Source organism: Mustela putorius, unplaced genomic scaffold (genome assembly GCF_011764305.1).
Source record: "Mustela putorius furo isolate JIRA1106 unplaced genomic scaffold, ASM1176430v1.1 tig00537227_pilon_pilon_pilon, whole genome shotgun sequence".
NCBI lineage: Eukaryota > Metazoa > Chordata > Mammalia > Carnivora > Mustelidae > Mustela > Mustela putorius.
In genome coordinates, this window is record NW_025422368.1 from 32359040 (window position 1) to 32383272 (window position 24233).

Consider the following 24233-nt stretch of genomic DNA (forward strand, 5'->3'; position numbering starts at 1 on the left):
ACCCTTCTGTGCCTCTCCAGAGGGTAGCCCTGCTGATGCAGCACTTGGCCAAAGTGTCCCTGTGGCTCCTAACATGTTGCCAATGAGGCAATCATAAATCTGACCTTTCACTCTCTCATCAAAGAGGTACAGTCAGTGTTTTAAAGGGAGGGGTTCTGTCTGATTTTTCTCTCCCCTTTCTCTCCTCTTATGCCTCTGCCATGTGTAGAAGAGCATCTGATAAACATTAGATGCTCACTAAATACTTGCCTATAGCATAAGCATATTCAAAAGAAAGGAATGGGGGCGCCTGGGTGGCTCAGTGGGTTAAGCCGCTGCCTTTGGCTCAGGTCATGATCTCAAGGTCCTGGGATCAAGTCCCGCATTGGGCTCTCTGCTCAGCAGGGAGCCTGCTTCCTTCTCTCTCTCTCTCTGCCTGCCTCTCCATCTACTTGTGATCTCTCTCTGTCAAATAAATAAATAAAATTAAAAAAAGAAAGAAAGAAAGAAAGAAAGGAATATCCCCTGGCATCAAGATGGCAGAACACCTTGGCCCTTCTTGACTAGCCTCCTTCCCTCTCCTCTGGCTCCTCAGTCCTCACTGCAGCCTCATCACCACCCCCCGCCCCAGACCCCTTTTTCCTTCCTGGCACAGCCTGGAACTGGGGGAGTCCCCACTCAAACCCTACACCTAATATGTTAAAGGCAGAAGAAGGAGAAACCAAGGTATTTCTATAAAGGAGATAAAAGGGTTAAACATCTTTAATCCTTAAGTTCTTGGAGACTTAATTAAAAATATAAATTCACGTCCTTCCAAAACCACTATTTCATGTGTTGGTTAGGACCTACAGGAACTACTGATGTACAGCTGACCATTTATGATCTTGTTTCTATGGGCGCGCAGGCTTAGTGTTCCAAACAAGCAATCTGGAAAGGAACCAACCACCAGGACAGTCAGATTTGTTAACTGTGAGCGAACGAACACACGAACCTTTGGAAACCCCTAGAATTTGAAATTCTCTCTCTAAATAATTTCGAAACTACCAGGGTGAGTGGGAAGAACTCTTGTCTCAACCTCAGGAAACCTGGATCCCAAACCTCCTGCCTAGACAGTAGGAATACTCAAGAAGTTTTTAAAAGTACCAACTCTCTTGGCTCCAGTTAGTACCAATTAAAATCAGGATCTCTGGTGGTGGGATCTTTTAAACAGATTATTTAAAAAGCTCTTCAGGGGCGCCTGGGTGGTTCAGTTGGTTGAGCAACTGTCTTCGGCTCAGGTCATGATCCCGGACGTCCAGGATCGAGTTCCGCATCGGGCTCCCAGCTCCTTGGGGAGTCTGCTTCTCCCTCTGACCTTCTCCTCTCTCATGTTCTCTCTCACTCATTCTCTCTCAAATAAATAAATCTTAAGAAAATAAAAAAATAAAAATAAAAAGCTCTTCAGGAAATCCTAACATGCAGCCTGGGCTGAGAACCTCTTTCTAGACTGTTTTGACTTTAGAATATTTGTCCCTAGGTAAATTCCTTGTGAATTTGACCCTTCTGGATCTTGGTTTTCTCACCTGTAAAATGAAAGCTTTGAAGTTAATGAGGATTCTTTATACCTTATAATTCTTTCTGGTTTTCAAAGCATTTGCAACTTTTACAAGTTAACTTTTAAATGTTTAGTGGCTCCTCTGACAATGTACAAATCAAGAAAAAAACAGAGATGAATTTGTAAAGACCTTTTCATGACTGAGACAAAAGGAGCTGCAAGCAAAATTCCAATTTTACAAGTGTATTTTCCACCTACTTAACTAGTTCCTGGGAGGAACCTACACAAGTTACCTACACAATCACTGAATTTTATGGATTGTTTCAAGCCATTATGTTAAAATTTTTTAAATGGAAATGAAGAGAGAAAAGTTCCATACTAGAATATTTCACTGCCTCAGATACATAGCTTCTCAACATCCTAACAATGACTTTTTTGTATATGCTTCCATTAAAGTCATGACTGCAGAATAAGCTGATGATTTCCAGAACGCCCCCTCACTCCTTAAGTCTTTTTACTGAATAGCTTGCTGAGCAATTTAACACACAGGGTCCCTAATTTCTTTTACTAGTGATGGCAATATAACCTTTGTCTTGCTTCAACCAATTTTTCTCTCAGCTAGCACATCTTCCCAAGTTTAAAAAATATATTTTTTTTCATTGATTTGGCTTATAAAGTAAACCTAGAAATCTGCAAATACTTTTTAAAGAGCAAATAAAGAAATATTCACCCATGCAGAAGAAAACAGAACACAGGAGAATCGCTTGTTCCATTTTATAATATTATGGTACATTGTGTAGTCTTGTGTCAGTATTTATTATCAGTCATTTAGTTTATGATAGAGAATAACTTTTGATTACTGATGCTTGTAGTATTACTCACTCTGTCTTGGACTGTTTGAAGATCTGTATTTTTATTACAAAGTCCAATAAAAATAAAGTGAAAAACCCATAGGTCCCAAAACTGATTCCTGGCTTGTGCTGTATGTCACTCCTTTCCAATCTAAAAAGTATTTCCTTCTACTGTTAGTCTCTGTCTCTTGCTCATAAGCAAATTTATCTCCTAATGCCTCATTCTTTATTTTAGCCATTAATCTCCCATTGAGAACCTTACCAAATGCTTTTTGCAGATAAAAATATTTAATATCTACTAGATTTCCCCTATCCACAAAACCATCCAACATTGCTTAGAGGGAAAAATCAATCTTTTGTACCTGAATTTAAGTTTGCTGGTTTGACTCAAAGTATTTTTTCTAACATCTTCAGGTCTTTACAGGAAACAACAGAAACATAGCAGCACAAGAACCCTATTTCTCTTTGTTATGGGTTGAATCTTGCCCCCTGAAAAGGTATGTTGAAATTCCAATCCCCAGTGCCTTAGAAAGTGACCTGTATGGAAATAGGGTCATTGCAGACATAATTAGTTGAATAAAGACAAGGTCTTGCTGAGTAAAGTGGGGCCATTAAGTGATTGGTGTCCTTGTAAAGAAGGAAGAGACACAGACAGAAATGCACAGGACCACGTGTTGAAACAGAGAATGGAGTGTTACATCTACAAACCAAGGATTGCCAGCAAACACAAGAAGCTAGAAAAGGCAGGCAAGGATTCTAACCTACAGATTACAGTAGGAGAGTGGCCCTGCAGGTACATGGATTTCAGGCTTCTACCCTCCAGAACCATAATACATTTCTGTTGTTTCAAGTCACCCAACTTGAGGTGGAAACTGAGGAAACCAAGACATCCCTCTTTTCTCATTATTTCCATATTTGGGGCCCTGCCTATACTGGATTATAATCTACACTGAAATATCTCACGTACATGTAATAGGGGTGTGTGTGTGTGAGAGAGAGAGACAGAGAGCAAGAGAGAGAGACGGTTTTTCTCTCCTGTAGAGGATCCCACCGCACAGTGAAAGGATGAGCCTCTCTAGCACACGCTGAGTGTCACGTAGAACAATAGCTCCATCGGGCAAATCCAGCCTGTGCTTCCAACGCCTCCCACCTCCTGTGGCGGACCATCCAGTTTCTGGAAAATCTGGACCCTCACTGAACTCTGCCTTATACCAGGCCAAAATCCATCCTCCCGTAACTTCTAAGAGCTGGGTCCCAGTCCTCCTACCACGGGTTCATCAGGAACAATCATGCTTTTTCATCCTTTTTGGATGTGTGAATACAAGTATTTGAATACAACACCACAACCCCAGCGACTGCCATCTTCCCAACTAAGGTGTCCACTTTCTTCCCAATCGCTCTTCACAGGAAGTTTGCCATGTCCCTCATCCTATGCTGGGACATTCCTCCACATGGGCTCCAATGCCATTACCATGGTCCCAAACCTTTTTATGTCACCCTCTGTGCTCCTTCTTTCTCAGACTGCCCCCATCAGGTGGATAAGAGAAAAGTCCACTTTCCGGATCACTTCCCAGCTATCCTCTCAGCACTCAGGAAGGGAATCTGGAAATAACCAAGAACTTCAGTGCAGAAATCAAGCAGCGACCGTGAAGTCATGACTCCATAGAAGTTCCCAGAGTGTTGTCATGGGATCGTCAGCAGAGCAGGTAAACACACACACAGACACACACACACACACACACATATATGTTGAATATATTGTTGAATATATTCAACATATTCAACATATATTCAACATATATATATATATATATATATATTCAACAATATATTCAACATATATATTCAACATATAAATCTCATTCAGGGACTCTAGAAACACATATGTGCCCCCAAAGATTACACATAGCTTATATGTAATATTTTAAATGCAAAGCAATTACAGAGTGGAGAACAGGACTGTGTATAGAATCTAGAGTCAAGGGGCGCCTGGGTGGCTCAGTGGGTTAAGAGTCTGCCTTCAGCCCAGGTCATGATCCCAGGGTCTTGGGATTGAACCCCGCATTGGGCTCCCTGCTCGGCGGGGAGCCTGCTTCTCCCTCTCTCTCCCCACTGTTCCCCCTGCTTGTGCTCTCTCGCTCTCTCTGTCGAATACATAAATAAAATCTTAAAAAAAAAAAAAAAAGAATTTAGAGTCAAGAAGTGCTTCACAATGTTGCCACTTCCTCAGTGCATGGCCTTGGTCTCACCTGGTCACTTAACTTCCGAGCGTCAGGTTTTCATCCCTTTGAAGGTGATAGGGTACCTCCCCTAGTTCCCTATTAAGACATTAGCAAAAAGAATCTGTGAACTGGTAACCTCATGTGATTTATTAATCTTATTCATTTGCTCATTCAACAAAATGTGCATCAAGTATCCACCCTGTGCGATATGCTGAGAGACCCATTCAAGGATTCTGCTTTCCCAGCATTTAAGAGTTTGCTAATAGACCCATAACTATCCAGCACGGACATTAAAGAATAAATAATGAACATGTTAGAAATCAAAGACAAATGAGTCACAGAATCTCAGAAACATGACCCAATAGCTAATAGGTCTGGCCTCTATGTCATGTATCAGAATTTCACCGAGACATGAAAATAAAAAGTCCCTTAATGTTGCTTTTAAAGCAAAATAAAGATTCATTTAAAAAACTAAATTTTACATATGTTGTTTATGACTATATCTGTTGATGCCCCATACCTGACAACTGAGCACTTCAACAAGCACTTCCTAGGTCCTTACATGTGAGCAATCTAGGTCTGGAGAAGGTGTTGCAAGATTTTAGAATAAGGTGGGTTATATTTCAAAAATCTCACAAAGTAAAATTTTATGCATACTAGTACACACCACATACAAAACTATGTTCACAAGCTGCTTCTTTTTTTCTCTGGAAGTCCAGCCATTAAGAGGCAAAGAAAACACTCTGTGTTTAAATGTATAGTGATTTTTTAAAAAAGATTTTATTTATTTATTTGACAGAGAGAGAGAGATCACAAGTAGGCAGAGAGGAAGGGAGAGAGAGAGGGGGAAGCAGGCTCCCCGCTGAGCAGAGAGCCCGATGCGGGGCTCGATCCCAGGACCCTGAGATCATGACCTGAGCCGAAGGCAGAGGCTTTAACCCACTGAGCCACCCAGGCCCCCTAAAGTGATTTTCTTAAGAACAATATACCATATACCAAAATGGACCATCAGAGGTTCCTGTAGGGCTAGGAGGCCAGAAAACATGGCAGATTCTCTCTCCCACTAAGCTCTCTATTTTGCACAAAACAAAGGATAGGCAAGAGGGTAGATGAGGACTGCAGGCTGGGTGGGTGTGACGTGGTAAATCTTCTGAAAGTTTTGCTCCCATGGTGGTGGGCGGGGGCTAAATTTAAATTTGCTCCCTGAATGAAATGGCAAGTTAATTAGTTTTTACCCTAGAAATGGTTTAATTCTCAGGGCTAGTTTAAGGAATTGTAGATCAATTTATGCTTTAGATCCATTAACTCTTACCCCAATACACATCTATATTCTTAATGCTTTCCCCAGTGGTGAACTTCCAACTATAGCATACCTTTTCATAAATTAAATGTTCTTCCTATGAAAGGCAAGATCTTATTTTCAACCCCCCCAATGAGAAAAACCAGGCTGGATCACCACAGGGGTCTAGAAGTGCCATCTGGATCATAACTTCTTCAGTATACAAAGATTTGAGCCCAAGATGAAGGATTCAGTGTGACTGGTGACAATCTTTTGAAAAATAAATCTACACTGTCATTTGACTCCTATTTAAATTTTTAAAAATGGTTTTTTAAAAGTCTTAGATGTTAATTTGCTACTAATCACAGCATTTCTTTTAGACCTTTGGTTTCCTTCAGTCTTAAAAAGTTTCCTACTGCTTATTTTCTGCCCTTTGTTTTATTATTTTTAATGGCTTCCCTTCTATTTTCTTTTATTTCTCTGCTTCATCTTATTGTTTCTGAATTACTCGGATCTTATTGGGTTGAATTTCAAATATCCCCTCCTCTGGTTCCTACTTTTTTCATTTTGATTTCCTATACATTACAAAATTCCAGCCAAGTTCAAAACTCATTTTGCATTCCTTCAAGGTCTGCTTTTCTCAAGCCCCATATTTTTGTGTTCGTACTCTACCCACAGATCTTCATCAGCAATTCAAACCTGATGACATTATGATTGCATCTTTAGTGCTTTTCTACTCCAACCTTATTTATCATGCCTGCATTATTTCCAAAGATAAGGTCTAGAATAACTTCAGAGCGGAGCTTGTTAGCTGTTGCGTGTGTGTGAACAGTCCACCGCTACCGAAAGATAAAGCCACTTTTCTACATTCTGGCATTATTCTTAATGTGTGCGTTTGCAGGGCTAAACTCCCTTAGCAGGAGATGGACCTGCCTTAGACTTCTCTTTTCTCTAAGCATGTTTTCCTTTCTATCTTACTTCCTATCACCTTGTTCTTGGATTGTGTGATGAAAAAATATGGCTCTCGTTTCTCTCTCCTGATTATATTCCCTTCAAATTGCTTACTTCTACTCTGTTTCTCCTTTATTTGCATTGCTCTCACCACACTGACAGGAACATGAAAGTCAGATCCATTTTTTTTGACCAAAAAGCCAAGACAGAAAGTTGTCTATAGTTCTTTCTTAGCCCTAGAGCCCCTTCAGAATTCTCACAAACCTTTTATATGTCATACCACTGCTTAGGTCATCCAAACAATGCCTCAATACATAATCTCCTTGGCAACAGTTTAAACTATCTATCTTTTTGTTCAACTGAAGTAAAATTTTGCTCTCAACATAACATGTCCGAACTCTACAAGGTCGTGGCTCATGTGGAAAGATGAGTCTAAGTCTTCAGCGTTTACTTTGCCTGTTTTTACTTTTCCTTATCTCTTTCTTTCTCATTTACCCATCCATTCTTCCATCCACTCATTCATTCACTCGAGTATTTCAAGATATTTTCTTAGGCTCTCTTAGATAGCAAGCACAGTAGTAATTACAGAGAAATATAAATAAGTTAGATACAGTCCTTGGCTCAGAGAGGTTCACAGTTTTGCAAAAGACTCAACAGGTAAAACAGTGAATGATGACACTGTATGACAAATGCTACTGGTATTTACAACTGTCCTAGGAGCACAACAGTATGAACGATTAAGTCTGGCTTTAGAAGATCATGAAGAGATTTGACGATGGATGAAAATTATATTTAAATCTTTAAGAACAGCTAAAAGGAGAAAAGAAAGCTATAACAGACAGGGGCAATGATGTAACAAAGACAAATGTATCTAGAATGTTTCCAAATATCAATAATGACCATGGAGAATTGCAGCAAAATATCCTTTTTAACTGATGTTCCCACTTTGTTGTAGGAAAGTACCTACCTCAGAGAGTCACTATGAAGGTTAAATGTAAATATATATGAAGCCCTAAAAATAGCATCTGTCACATAGTAAACGCTCAAGAAATGTTATTGTCTATCACTACTGTTGTACTATAGATTATATTATGTATACTTCATCTCTTTGAAATGTTTTCTTACTTTTTTTCCTCCTGGCTCCTGGCTTGGTTCTGGATCATTATGGTTACTGAGTAAGTGATCTCTAGTTAAATATTTTATTCTGATACCCATTTAAAGAGCTAAGGTGGCTGCGATACTTTCCAGAGTAAAAGAACTAGGAGATATGACAAATAACCATAGCTGAGAAGTGTGGCATAAAAAAATTAAACTGGGCCACATCAAAAGTGATTCTCAACTAATCAGATTCTTTTGAAACTTTTGTTTTTTAAGACGGAGCCAAAAGTTGGCAAAAACAGTTCCTAAGATTCACGAAACAATCCTAACATATTAATAAGCTTTGAGATCAGTACAGAAAGGAATCCAGCTCAATATAGTCTATCTCCTGCAGCTACACCAGATGGTTCTAAAAAGTGATAGTCTGAATAATGTCTTGTAATAGTCTAGGAAAAAAAAAGATTCAATTATGATTCCTTCCTGACTGAGGTAGGATGGCATAGGAAGGTAAGGCTGATATTTTTTAATGACTTGCAGAGTACTTATTTTATACTTTATAAATCAGCCATACACATTGCTTCTTTGAACTGATAACCAGGTTAACTGATCCACTTGAAGTCATAAACTGTGCAAGAACGAATAGGAATCCTGGTCTTCTAATGCCCACGACCTATGGCTCCTTCCCCTAAAACATTCTGAAAGATTCCTAAAGAAAATTAAACTAAAAGTAAGCTAGCTAGTAAACATTTAGTTGACCAAAAAATGCAAATACTTAGGTTAACTTTTTATGTACAGTGATATGTGATAACAGACTAATACTAGCTTACTCTCTAGAGAATTGTCTTGCAATAACCTAAATGCCTATCAATATTACAAGACAGCTATTATGAATGTAAATGATAAAACACCTTTCCTTTTCAGATTTTCATGCTAAATTAATAAGAAAACAAAAGCCACAAAGACACAACAGAATAAATGCACCAGATTTACCCTCCTACTACAAACAATCATACAGCTGAACAAAATATAAAAGGCAACTGTGTTCAGGCACTTGAAAACTGGCAGCTCAAGAGACAGACCCTGAGGTAATCCAGATATATAAATGAGCAGATAAAGACTTTTAATCAACTACAATAAACATGTTGAAAGACTTATAAGAAAATATGAGCTCAATGAGTGAAAAATGTTGAACATCAGCAGAGAAATAAAAGAACCGTAAAAAAGAATCAAATGAAAATTCTAAAACTAAAAATGTATAATGGCATAAATTTCAATAGATGGACTTAAGAGCAAATTTGAGATGGAAAATAAGGGTCAAAGAACTTGAAGATCCATGTAAATTAACCAAACAGAAAAACAGAGAGAGGAAAAGAGATTAAAATTAAAATGAACAGGGGATGCCTGGGTAGTGCAGTCGGTTGAGCATCAGACCCTTGGTTTCAACTCAGGTCGTGAGATCAAGCCTGGTGTCAGAGTCAGCACTCAGGGAGAAGTCTGCTTGACATTCTCTCTCCCTCTCCCTCTGCTCCTTGCACTCACGCTCTCTCTCTCTCTCTCAAATCAACAAATCTTTTAAAAAAATAAAAATAAAAAAATAAACAGGACCTCAGTAACCTGTGGGACAATATCTAACACTCATGTACTTGGAATTCTAGAAAGAACAGATAAAAAGGGGGTAGAAAATATATCTGAAAAAATAGTTATAAAATGTCCCAAACTGGAAAACATCAACCTACAAATCCAAGAAGCTTAGCAAACTAAAAGCAGAATAAATACAAAGAAAACCATGGTTCGGCATATCATGGTCAAATTAGTGAAAAACAAAGATAAAGAGAAATATTGATTTACCACAGCCAGAGTAAGATGAAACATTACTTATAGGAAAACAAGAACAAGCAGAATTCCAAGAAATGGAATAACATGTTTAAAGTACTGAAAGAAGAATAAAAGTATAATCTAGAACACCATATGCAGCAAACAATACTTGAAACGTACGTGAGTGTAAAATGAAGATATTTTCAGATGAACAAAATCTAAGAAAATTAGTCACCAGCAGACTTACAAGAAGGAATAAAGAAGGAAATGATGTACATGTGAGAAAATACAGAAGACTAGTTTTGCTTAGTTTTCTTTCAATTTCTTTAAAAGACAAATGACTGTTAAAACAAAAATCACTTCATATTAAGGAGTTTATAAATAGGTGGAAGAAAAACAGTAAAATAATTCAAAGGACTAAGAAAGGCGTAAACGCCAACTGTTACGGTTTTTACTTTCATGACACATGAATAATATGAAATCTATGTAAATCGTGGTAAGCTAAAGATGCATATTATAATTGAGAAACTTCTTGAAGATAAAAAGTCAATGGACAAAAAAACAAAATAAAGTGCTCTCAAATATTTAATGAACCCAAAGGGTATCAGGAAAAAAACTGAGCAAAAAATGGATCAGAACAAATAGGGAACTAACTGCAAGATGACAGACTTAACTTCTATCATATCAAAAATTGTGTGAAATGAAAATGAACAAAACATTCTAATTAAAAAGTACAGATTCTCACAATTTGATTTAAAAAAAAAGCCTATAAGAGATAGCTTTAAATATATAAACAGAGATGGGTTATAGACTGCATATATATATGTGTGTGTGTGTGTGTGTGTGTATATATATATGTATATATATATATATATATATTCATAAAAAGGATGGAAAAAAGATATGCCAAGTATACATACTTAAATATCAAAGCTCCAAAATACATTTAGAAAAAACTGACAAAACTAAAGGGATAAGGAGACAAATCATATTTGGAGACTTTAACAAATAAATAAATAGATAATAATATTTGGTAATAAATAGAACAAGTAGACCAAAACAAAACAAAACCGGATCTAAAAAATATGATCAACCAACTTGACCTACTTGATATTCGCAGAATACTACCACTAATATCTTACATGACAGACTAAGATGTCAAATACTAACATGACGTTCTTTTTTTTTCTTTTTAAGATTTTATTTACTTATTTGAGAGAGAGAGAGTATGAGAAGGGGGAGGGTCAGAGTGAGAAGCAGACTCTCTGCCAAGCAGGGGGCCTGATGCGGGACTCAATCCCGGGACTCCAGGATCATGACCCAAGCCGAAGGCAGTCACTTAACCACCTGAGCCACCCAGGCGCCCTAACATGACATTCTTTTCAAGTGCCCCTGAAGTATATACTTAAAGACAGCATAAAAATGGGCTATAAATCTCTTTAATTTCAAAAGACAAAAAATTCTTACAGTGGATATTCCCTGAGCTTAAAAGAATTTTAAATTACAAGTCAATAGCAATAAGATATCCAAGAAGCACAGAATACTTGGAAATTAAACATTCTGTTGATTTCTCTTTATGTCCATTAATATTTGCTTTATGTGTTTAGGTGCTCCAGTGTAAAGGCTTATTCTAAATAATACTCTAATAACATTCTAAACATCAAGAGATATTACAAGGGAAATTGAAAGTATTTTTTAACTCAATGACAATGAAAAACCAACCAAGCAAAAAATTGGCTCTTTGAAAAGATTAATAAAATTGGCAGACTTCTAACAAAACTCTTTTCCACAGAAAGAAAGAAAGAAAGAAAGAAAGAAAGAAAGAAAGAAGATAAATAACAACAGGAAAGAAAACAAAAATGACAACATCAGAAGTAAAAAAAAAAAAAAGGAGGTATAACTACAGACCCTATAGACATCAGAATATTATAAACTTTTTATAAGGAAGTTTGGCAACTCAGTATATTTGTACAATAGAATACCCCTAAGCAACTCCTTATACATAGAACAACATGGATAGATCTCACAGCTATTATATTGTAGGTAGAGAGAAAACAAACACAAAAGAGTACCAACTGTATAACTTAAAAACTGGCAAAGCCAATCTATGGTGATAAAATCAGAGCACTGATTGCAGCTGGGGCAGAAGTAAAAGGAGTAGAACTGAAAGCAAAGGGGCACAAAGGATATTTCATGGGATGATGGAAAATACACATTGTAAAAAGTCATCACATTGGACACTTAACACCTCAATGTGTATAAATTTACCTCAATGAAGTTGATTTTTAAGGAATAAAATCAATAAAAATGCCAAAGTAGAGCTGTAACTTATATAAGTATAAATTTAGTTCAAAATTTTAAAACAATTCTTCAAAACATATCTCATTCCTACTATATACATTCTTAAGAGAATAGGAACCAGAAACTATGGGTCAGGAAGTATGCTGGATACTTTCACTTATTATACCTTGCACAGACTGTGTATGCCTTTAACTCATTATAAGGTCAAGCACAGTGCCCTGGGAGACAGTGGTGTTACAGCTGAGAAAGCAATAAATAACTCTGGAGCCAGAAGGCCTGGGTTCAAATAATGACTCTATGTGATCCATTAGCTTTGAGGCCTTACAAAAGTCACCTTTTAAGTTTCTTCGTCAACCACATGGTTGATGTGAAGATTAAGGAATATTATTTTAAAGAATCTGGGAAAGCACACCACAAATACAAGTTTTATTACCCAGAGCAAGTACTCAACAGACACTGCTTAAGTGAAGAAATGCAAGAGATAAGCATGGACAAGGATATAAGCAGATAGAAGAGATGGGGAGAGCATGTTCCTACTCACATTTTTCTTCTGCGGATGGATGGGGTGGAGGACAGAACAGGGGCTTCTTGGCATGATGACTTAATACCACGTACCTATGATGAGCAGTAGGTGCAGAGAAGACGATAGGGTTGGCTGACCTCTCAGAATGAATATACTTTCACTGTGACCTGGATCACAGCACTCTAGGCTAACAATCCCTTGTCCTGGAGAGGAGCATGAGAAGGGAATTACCTGGGTACTTAGGACACCAAGGGGCTTCGCCCAGGCTCATAAGAGCTACAGCAAGGCTTCTGTTATTGCGGGACTTTGAAATGCCAACATAACAGATGACCTGCTGTTTAACATGTTCCATTCCTCCTTATCCTTAGATTTTCAGAGATTATGCTTGAAACGAGACAACCAGAGCAGAGATCATCTGGATGCAGGAGCAATGAGCAGAGCAATAGCTCCGTGAGTGCCTAGCAGGCTGATTTTCAGCAAAGCTCCAGGGACTGACGCTCGGTCTGACAATACTCAAAAAGTATACGAGTCTAAAAATCTAGAGGGGGGCGTGCTCGCTTCAGCAGCATGTACACTAAAAGTCTAGAGGCGGGACTACACTAGAAGCCCAGACTGAAGACCTGAGAAGTCCTCTATCTTCACCCATGTATGGAGCCACTAGTAAGGCACCTCAAAATTCAATACTTGATCACATAATGGTGTGCTACGTCACCTGGAAGAAGTTGCAACAGAATGCTGTGGGGGCACACAGAAGAGATACGGAACCAAGTGGTGAGGGGGGAAGCAGTATTGGGGAAATGGTCTTGAAAGAAGGGACACCTGTGCTGGAGTCAAAGAGGTGAAGGGATTACTCAGGCAAAAGGTATGCCAGGCAGGGGGCGCAGCGTGTAGCAAGCCATGAAAGGTCCAGATGGTACCTTCTGAAGAGAACTACAGGGAATTCCATAGAGCTGGAGCATAAGGAGTGAAAGGAAAATGGGGAGACACAGGCAGGGTGTTAAGAAGGACCTTTTCTGGGACGCCTAGGTGGCTCAGTTGGTTGAGCAGCTGCCTTCGGCTCAGGTCATGATCCCTTGCTCAGCAGGGAGCCTGCTTCTGCCTCTGCCTGCCATTCTGTCTGCCTGTGCTCGCTCTCTCCCCCTCTCTCTCTGATAAATAAATAAAATCTTAAAAAAAAAAAAAAAAAAGAAGGACCTTTTCTTAAAATCAGGCTGAAGGAATTTACATTTTACCTTGACAATGAAGGGAAGCCACTGAGGGATATATATATATATATTTTGAGTGGGCAGGGTGACCACTCTCTGACAGTGGGGTGACCCTGACTCTCTGACAGTGATGGGAGTATGGGGGGTCTAGGGGGTGGAGAGCGCAGCTTCTGGTGAAGACTTTGTGTGTATGTTTTGTTTCTTGTTCATGGAAATAATTATATTTCCCTCACATCTTGCTGAAGAGAAGGCCGCTCCTCCCATCACCTCTCTCTTCATAGGCCCTATACCTTCACATTTTCTTATGTTTTAAAAGAATCATTTGGTGGCAAGATTACATAAAGCCCTCCAGCTTCTGAAGTGCCCTGCTGGCAGATATCAGCTCAAGTGGACAGATGCACAGGTATGTTCCCTTGTTTCCGACTGGGTCTGGAGGCTGTGTAAGCCACCAAAGGATTTTAAACAAGCAGGACCAAAACCCAATTCGTATTTTTAAGGGACCATTCTGGCAAAAGTGTGGGAAGCAGACGGGAAGGGGACAAAAGTGGAGACAGGGGGAGTAGCGAGGAGACAGTGGTCCGTGTGGGGCATGGCAGTGGCCGGAGACGGCTGCACGCAGGACGGAGAGATGCGTTGGAGACAGTACGAGGCAGAATTCTCCAGACTCGTTCACTGGTTTACAGGAAAGTGAGGAAAAGAAGGAATCCAGCCTGACCCCCAGGTTTCAGGCTTGGATGTCTGAACGGACAGGTCTGCTGTTCAAGGAGATGAAGAGGAAGTCGACCTGCTTTTGAAAGTATAAAAAACAACGATACGGCGCTACCTTTAAAAAGAAAAATTAACACAAACAAAAGCACAGGCTGCCTGAGCCAGTACAGATGCACATCTCTGAGGAAAATCAAACACTTAAATTCACAGAGAGGAATAAGTCAGAGTTAAAGAAATTCCTGTCTAACATATGTTGATGAATGAATAATCAAAGAAGAAGAAGGAGGCAATTCGCTAACAAGAGAGCCATCTACTGCCTTACAAGAATAGTGCAGCGAGGAAATGCCACCAAAAAACGTGCGAGGAAGCCAAGTTTGTGACCAATGCACACTGCAGTGTATTCACAAAATAGCTGAGTCCTCCCAACCAAATTTCCAAGTGGTTAGCCCGTTTTCACTAATAGCCAAATCTTTTAACTTACTTTATTTCTCTGAAAAAATATCAATTCCATAGCTATCGTCATGTGAATATAAACACTTACCTGCCATCATTGCTATCATACTGGCTTTATAGACGTTAGTAAGAGATCCAAGTTCTCCTGTTGCTAAGATGGTTTTCAGATGAGCCTCCCCACAGGCCTTGCGAAACTGACGGATCTCATCATACAGGGCTGGGGGAGGAAATAATTGAAGCAGTTACAAAGCAGGCAAGTGATAACATAACTTGGCAGCCATGTGCAGCTAGTAGAACCCATCTCGGATTTAGGAAACATAAAACATTTGTCACTTTCTAAAAATCACCCCAATTTAATATCGCCTAAAGCATTCTGCTGCCATTCGCATCCTGTTACAAAAAGTGCTTGGTTAGCTACCGTGGAACTTTCCACGCCCCTGCCCAAGGTCCAGAGCCACGCAGCTTTTTAAATATCATTATAATGACATGCAAATGACAAATAATTTCTACCTCTCCCATATGTTGGTTAATTACAAGAAAAAAGATATTTATCTACCATATATGGGGGTATACCATTTTGCAAACTAAAGAAAAAAAAATCCTCAGGTCCTTATTAGTTCTTCCATTCACACATAGTAAGTTCTCTTGTGAGATGATAAAGCAGGCCCATCCTGAGAGCTCTGCTAATGACAATAAAGATATAACCACCTTCCCCACGATCTGTCAGGGCATGTCTCTAAATATCTGATGAGAAAGCATTGAGCCCAGCCTGGTATGCTGGATATACGTGCACAAAGCCAGTTGGAAAGAGACTCACAGGTGCAGTCTTGACTCTATTAACCCCTGAACCCAGTGGCAAATCTGGTTTTTGAGGGCTCCACACAGCACCCTGAAAGCAGCTTGGTTAAAAATACACATAAACAGGGTCACCTGGGTGGCTCAGTGGGTCAAACCTCTGCCTTCGGCTCAGGTCTGGGATGGAGCCCCACATCGGGCTCTCTGCTCAGCAGGGAGCCTGCTTCCCCCCTCTCTCTCTGCCTGCCTCTCTGCCTACTTATGATTTCTGTGTCAAATAAATAAATACAATCTTTAAAAAAAAAAAAAAACTTTGGTCATTTAAAAAAAATACACATATACAAAAAAAAACAAAAAACAACAAACCTACATTGAACAACAACAAAAGAATCAAGGGGGAAAACATTTCATATTCAAACAAAGTTGATAGACTTTTAGTAAACAAAATTCCTATGAGTATGAGATTTTTGAAAAATTACATAACACAGTCTTCTGTCATGATACCAGTGATTTTGGCTTTGACCCTGAATCAGGCCAGCTGCTCTTACTCCTTGAACTTGGGCTATTAACAGGACTATGGGGCTTTTTTGCTCCTCCGCATACACGTATATTTTGTAGGATATAAGCATATGAACAAAACCAAGCAGGAAAGAAACATTCTTAATAAGGATCAGGGTTAGGGTAAGCAGTTTTCAATGCAGACATGAGATGTCCTAAATTCACAGGCTTCCTAAAGTACATGTAAAAGACTAAAAATTAGATACAAGTCAGCAAATGCAGTCAAAACCATGAAAACTGTAACAAGGTGAAGAAAACCCGGCTTCCCAATCCTGGAAAACCTGAACGTAACTTGCAGCTCCAAGTGAAAATACAAATAAAAGCGAATATTCTCTTACAGAATGCTTGGTAAATTTTAGTGTTTGTCACTGACATGAGCTAGCACCCACAGCAAGTTTTTCAAGAAAGGACCGAGTAGTTTCACAAATCCCTAATAATCAGTGGTTTGGAACATTAGAGATGATCTGAGATCCTACACTACCTACCTCACCCTGCCCGTCCTCCAAAAATCGTGAGAAGTCATCTCATCCATATATCCAGGACGACAACATGTGTGGGAAAGCAAAGACTAAGTGGCAATAGCAATTTATATTCTTTTAACTCAGGGAACGAATCTTGGATGGAATGACATTTCTCAAGTTACTGAATCTAAAAACAGAAAGTTGTTTGCTAAGAACCAGTGACAAGGAAATCTCTTGATCTGAAAATTCGAGAATGCTAACTCAGAGTTAACTCGCAACTTAATTAATGATTTTTCTTGCACAGAACAGCGTTGCCATCAAAAGCAGGCTCGAGCGTCAGACAAATGCGGATTTAAAACACAGCTCCGACCCTTCCCGCACAACCTTGGGCAAGTTAGTCTCTCAGCCTCAGTCCCCTCCCTGAAGTGTCATTAATAATACTTACTTTGTATGGTTATTATGATAATTAAAAGAGAAGATACATACAAAATACTACACATTGTCTGGCTGATTGTAAGAGCTCAGAAAGTTAACCATGATACTTAAGCTCAGAATTCTAGTAAAGTGAGTTTCAAGTAAGTGTAATAAAAGCCAAATCTTATTCATGGCCTGACCCAACTTCTTCTTCTTCTTCTTCTTCTTCCTTTTTTTTTTTTTTTGGAAATTTCGGGTAGACTTTTATTTATTTTATAATTTTTTTTTAACATATAATGTATTATTAGCCCCAGGGGCACAGGTCTGTGAATTGCCAGGTTTACACACTTCACAGCACTCACCATAGCACATACCTTCCCCAATGTCCATAACCTCACCACTCTCTCCCTACACAGCCCCCCGACCCAACTTCTTATATGGTACCAAAACCTTCTTCTATGGATTAGCACTTACAACCAGTGTGTCATCATACAAGGCTTGACAATATTTTATTACAACATTTGTTGAGATGAAGCCTGATCTGTATAAAATTCTTAAAACAGTGATCCCGACCACATTTATGAATGGAATTACCAGCTTTTTTCTAAAGAGTATTACCTTTGATATCCAGCCAATTTTTTCCCCTACCATGAAAATAACCGCCCCCCCCACAAAAGAAAAAAAGAAAGAAGAAAAGAAAGAGAGATGTATTTTATGACTCAATCATCAGCCCCCTGGAAGTGATGCTCTATAATCCATGATCCAAACTGGCCACTCAGCATAACTGGATTTAAATGAATACGTAACCCAGTGCCTTCTCATTCTCTAACTGCCAACTCCTTAAATCATTTTTCTGACCTATTTTACCACATAACAGGCTCCAGCTTTTCTGAGCAAGTACTTTAATCTTTTGGGTTCCACACTGGAAAGTTGGTCATTTTTTTTTTTTCTGTTACTATTCTGCCTAGAATATGCTAGAGCAATTCAATCAAAGAGCATACCAAACCTGTCCTTCATATATTGTGGCCTGGGCTCCATCAAGCAAATGCTTCTACTTGGGTCTCTGGATCTTCCCAAGCAATGCAAAGGTGACAATGTAGGCAGGATGTTCCTTAGTGTTACTACTTAAGCATCACCAATGGCAGCACATCCAAGAGCCCCATGACCCAGGGCCACCCGCCAGCAGTGGCAGCACCAGAAGTGGCCCCAAAACCCTCTCCCCATGGCACATCTGGCTGTATTCTCCGCTTCCCAGTTTTTCATGGTCCTGCTGGTTTGCCAAGCTTGGTTCTCCAGACTTCTTTTTTTTTTTTTTTTTCAGTGTTCCAAGATTCATTGTTTATGAACCACACCCAGTGCTCCATGCAATACATACCCTTCTTAATACCCAGCACCAGGCTCACCCATCCCCCCAACGCCTCCCCTCTAAAACCCTCAGTCTGATTCCTGGAGTCCGTAGTCTCTCACGGGTTATCTCACCCTCCGACTTCCCTCCCTTCACTTTTCCTTTTCTTCTCCTAATGTCCTCCATGTTAATCCTTATACTCCACAACTAAGTGAAACTGTATGATAATTGACTTTCTCTGCTTGACTTTTTTCACTCAGCATAATCCCCTCCAGTCCTATGCCAAAGTTGGGTAGTCATCCTTTCTGATGGCTGCATAATATTCCACCGTATATATGTCCAGGCTTCTTACTGACTCAGTGAGCTATATTCTATGTCCTCCAAACAGATGCCTTTTCCATTTAACTTAATCTGAATTGGTTTCATTAGTTACCAACTCAGAATTTTATATAAAAAATATTTACTGAGAAGTCTGCTACAGTGTGGGACAATAGTATGGGTGCCCCACTACCTGGATTCATACCGCAGTGCCAAAACTCATTAGTTGTTTGATCTGGACAATTAACTCTTAAACTTTGTCTCTGTCACCTTTTCAGTAAAATGGGGATGATAGAGGTATACACACCTCAAGGAGTTATTTGAAGCATTAAGTAGGACTATATGTATAAAGTGCTAAGGACAGTTTCTGGTACATAGGTTAATGCTCAAGGAATGTCAACTACTAGTTTTCCTGCTGCTGGCCTTGGTGGTCATTACTGCTGAGTGCTTATTAGGTTCCAACAGAGAGGGACTTACAAAAACAAGGGATACTGTGACTTACATTTCTTGAAGAACATAAACACAACCTCTTTGGGGCCTAGAAAGCAGGCTGGGGGAAAATGTTTACTACATCAAAAACTTTTTTTTTTTTTTAAAGATTTCATTCATTTATTTGACAGAGATCACAAGTAGGCAGAGAGGCAGGCAGAGAGAGGGGGAAGCAGGCTCACCGCCGTGCAGAGAGCCCGATGCGGGGCTCGATCCCAGGACCCTGAGACCACGACCCGAGCCGAAGGCAGAGGCCTAACCCACTGAGCCACCCAGGCACCCCTCAAAAACATTCTTTTTTTTTAAATTTTTTATTTTTTTTAAAGATTTTACTTATTTATTTGTCACAGAGAGAGAGAGCGAGAGCGAACACAGGCAGAGAGTGGAAAGCAGAGTCAGAGGGAGAAGCAGGCTCCCCGCGCGGAGCAAGGAACCCGATGTGGGACTCGATCCCATGTCGCTGGGATCATGACCTGAGCCGAAGGCAGCTGCTTAACCAACTGAGCCACCCAGGCATCCCCCTCAAAAACATTCTTAACTTGGAGGCCATGCTCCCAGATTTCTGGGATAAGAGCTTTGCTATTTGCTAGTTAAGCAAATTTATAGGAATCATTCAATTTTCCTAAGCCTGATCACTTAGAAAGCCTCAGTTTACTCACATATTTTTGTGATAATTAGATACAATAATATATATGGCTAGAATAGAACAAGGCTGTCAGTAGGGATTAATCCTTCAATACTAGATTTCCAAACTTTTCCTTATATACTTCCAGAAATGCAAAAGTAACTTTGAAAAACAAAACAGAACAAGCACTGTCTTAATACTCGTGCAAGCATTAGAATTTACAAATTTAACATGTAAGGAAAATAGACCACTTCACTCCAGCACAAATCATGAAAGCCACAAATAAGCATTATTAGTGTCCAGGTAGTTTTAAGCACCTTGACATCACAGTAATAGATGACATATGCAAATCCAAGTGACCTGATGGCTGAAACGTAACCTAGACAATCTCAGATCATAATGTCCTCTAACGTACTCAACTGTCACTTTCCTTCCGATACAGATGAGCAAAACAATAGAAAAACAAATGGATGGATTTTCCTCCACATCTGCAGGAAAGGACAGCAGCAGGATGTGGATTTATATAATTGCTACCGGAATACACATGTGAAGGAAATTACAGTGGAATTAACAGGTTCAACAGATCCTCTTTCCAAAAAACTCTTCATAAGGAGCAGCTATTGAAAAGAATGAGAAACCCCCTAAGTCTTCAAAGCATCTTCCTTCAAAAATGCTCAGTGTTTTCTATGCCTCAGTTAAATATCCCTGTGGGGTGGCTGGCACTTACCTCCATATTTTATATGCAAAAAGTGAAATGTAGAGAGATGAATGACTTGCCTAAAATTTCCTCACACTTTTCTCTCTCTATCCCACCACAAACATACATGCAGGCAGGAACACACATGTATTTTGTTAAAATACATTCTCAAGAAAATAAACTGAAGAACTTAGTATAATAGTATAATAGTATAATCGAAACCTGGAACCTAAAGGGATGTCAACTCCCATTGAGTTCAAATTACTAACATCACAGACGAGCATCACAACCCTAGCACCTGATTTTCATTCTTTCAGGGAAAACAAAGCAGAGGAAATTGAAATGTTCCAGAATAATTCAGAAATATAAAATAACTTAATTTTGTATGATTCAATAAACTAAAAAAGAAAATCTATGAATTGTTCTATGAGCCTTCTGGATGGGATGAGAAGAGCACATTTGTTTTAGTGAAGTACACTTGTCTGAATCAGGACTTTCTGCACTTGTTTGACCAATAATTAGTTGTGTGTCACTTGAGAAAGTTACTGAACTTTCTACTCAAGCATCATTTTTCTACTCAAGATTGGATAGGAGACCTTTAGTTTTGGATCTCAAAGACATCTCAAATCCAGGGGATAAATGTAAAAGTAATTACTTAAATGAAAATGAAGGTAATCAATTCACTTTTTCTCTTGGATCCACCTTTAATAAGAAGCAGTTATAAAGGGGCGCCTGGGTGGCTCAGTGGGTTAAGCCGCTGCCTTCGGCTCAGGTCATGATCTCAGGGTCCTGGGATCGAGTCCCGCATCGGGCTCTCTGCTCAGCAGAGAGCCTGCTTCCCTCTCTCTCTCTCTGCCTGCCTCTCCGACTACTTGTGATTTCTCTCTGTCAAATAAATAAATAAAATCTTTAAAAAAAAAAAAAAAAAAAAGAAGCAGTTATAAAAATGAAGGTAAACTTTAATTGGTTACAAAACATTACACTGGTACAATTAAGTCCAAACAGCTTCTTGTTATTGGTTTAGAAAGACAATTTGGAGCTCTACTTTGTGGGAGCTCTTAGCCAGAGAGAGGTGGGGAAGCTGAAATACTCCCAGGTGCACACTGCCATGAAGGGGGAGGTAAACTTGGAAATGGCATGTCACGGGGACCATGGGAAACTCTGGATGCACGTGCTGCCAGATTAGGGTTAGGGGGTGATATCCTCATCAGTTCTGGGAGTTCTGGAGGACTTGTAAGCTCAACCAGCTTGAGTGCACAGTACTAGACCAGGGAGACAGGCTGTCTGGTCAAGAGACTGTTACATACAAGACAACTGATCAAATAAATAAGTATATTGAGGATAATGGGAAAAAGATTTCTTGTGGGAAAAAAAAATTCCACATACAAGTGAAACAAACAAAAAAAAAGATTTCTTGTGACAAGAAAGAGGGAAATACAGAAAGAGAAAGGGCAAGAATAACCAGATGATATCAGCTTAAATTCATAGTTTCTGATATAGATAGATGACAGGAAGACAGACAAATAGATATAAATGCATGTGTGTTTATATTGTGTTCATCGTGTATATGTAAACATTCATCTGTTTCCTAGATCTATCCACTGAGAAGGTCGAGAAACCGCAGCCTTGCAGCAATGAGCACACTGAGTGCCCAGATCTTGGTTTCTAAATACCAGTCTTCAATAAAAGGAAGCAGAGCCCCATGGAAAAATGGCTGATTCCAGAGCTTGGGCAGAAAAAGTTAAAGGTAAGCCTGAAGTATCTTTGATAAGAATTCAAGGAAGTTCTCAATGAATGAAATACTACAAATAAGTCAGAAGGGCAGAACAGCCATCTGAAGCAGCTCCCACTAGCCAAATCCGGAATAATCTGAGTATCAAAATAATAATGATAGCAATAGATTATAACCAGCTGAGTAAAAAAGAACTCCAGGAGTTCTTACAGAGAGGAAGAAAGTGGGGGAGGAGAAGGTAATGCTAACTAAAAAGTATAGAAGAAATGACAGAATTAGAAAAATCACTATTTGACAACTATCAGAGTAATAACAGAAGAATTACAAATGAATGCTAAAACTACTGAATAAAAGCTAGATGAGGAACAGGATATTAACATAGTCTTTGAGATACCTTCATTCATATACTGTATTAATTACTTCTTAAAACACAAAATACTGATTTTACAATGAAGAAACTTCCCAGACAGCACTTTAGCTATTTAAAAATTAACATCATCCATAATGGGAAAAGTCAACATCTTCTAACTCCTAAAATAATGCACTGGGGAAAACTGAGAAATATTTCTGTGGTATTTCTCCCCAAAATATATAACTTAAATCTAATAATGAGAAAAACACCAAACAAACCCAAATGGAGCATATTTTACAAAATAATAGGCACCTACTCTTCAAAATAAAGGAAAGATTGAGGACTGTTTCAGATTGAAGAAGACTACAGAGACATGTAACAACTGATCCTAAAACTAATAAAGAACATTACTGAGACAATCTGGAAAATGAACAAAGTCTGTGGATTTAATGGTAGTATGGTATCAATGTTAATTTCCTGATTTTGATGGTGTACTGTGGCTTGGTACAACTGTTCTTGTTTTTAGAAAATACACACTGAAATGTTTATGAGTAATGGACTGACAGGCCAGCAACTTAATCTCAAACAATTAAAACAATTACATGTTCATAATTTTATATATATGCACATGCACACACACACACACACATATATACATACACACAAAGAGACAATGAAAAGGCAAACAGTAAATGGGGCAGAATTTGTAACTATGGAATCTCAGTGAAGAGTAAACTGTTGTATACATGATTTTTGCAACTTTTCTATAAGTTTAAAATTATTCAAAATGTTAAAAAGACACATTTCACATATGCTGCTGTAATTTATTTAGCATCTAGATATTTTTCTTACAAAAGGGCTTTTGAGATTATCAATCATTCCGTTTTTTATTTTTATTTTTTTATTTTTTATTTTTTTAAAAGATTTTATTTATTTATTTGACACAGAGAAAGAGATCACAAGTAGGCAGAGAGGCAGGCAGAAAGAGGGGGGGGAAGCAGGCTCCCTGCTGAGCAGAGAGCCCAATGCGGGGCTCGATCCCAGGACCCTGAGATCATGACCTGAGCCGGAGGCAGAGGTTTAACCCACTGAGCCACCCAGACACCCCTCATTCCGTTTTATAAACAAACAAACAAACAATTATATATATATATATGATTGTATATGGTATGTACTATTTGGTAACCTGCTTTTTCCCTTCGAAATATCACAGATATCTTTCCATATTAATAAATAGAGGATTGTAGCACAATTTTTAATGGCTGCACAATCTCCCACTACATGGTTATAAATAATTTATTCAATCATGTGCATCCAATAATACTTAAGGTTTCAAATTTTTTGCTATTACAAACAATACTTGAGTAAACGTCCTACCGTTACAGCTTTTCATACATCATGACCTTATTCCCTAGAGCCTTTATTAATTTTTCTGCTCCCATACTCACATGTTATCCATGTTCCCTGTTAAAAATTCAAACATTACAGAAACTAAAAATTCCCCCATTTAAAAAAAAGAAAGACTAAT

At 38.8% G+C, this 24233-nt stretch overlaps 1 protein-coding gene across 2 annotated transcripts in view; it reads right to left on the reverse strand.

Moving 5' to 3' along the window:
- Positions 1 to 24233, reverse strand: part of DERA (deoxyribose-phosphate aldolase) — a 115158-nt gene that overhangs the window by 30733 nt on the left and 60192 nt on the right. For both annotated transcript variants that reach the window (XM_045072894.1, XM_045072893.1), the window contains exon 6: positions 15008 to 15136. In XM_045072894.1, coding sequence (XP_044928829.1) covers positions 15008 to 15136 — 129 coding nt within the window. The remainder of the gene's footprint in view (positions 1 to 15007; positions 15137 to 24233) is intronic.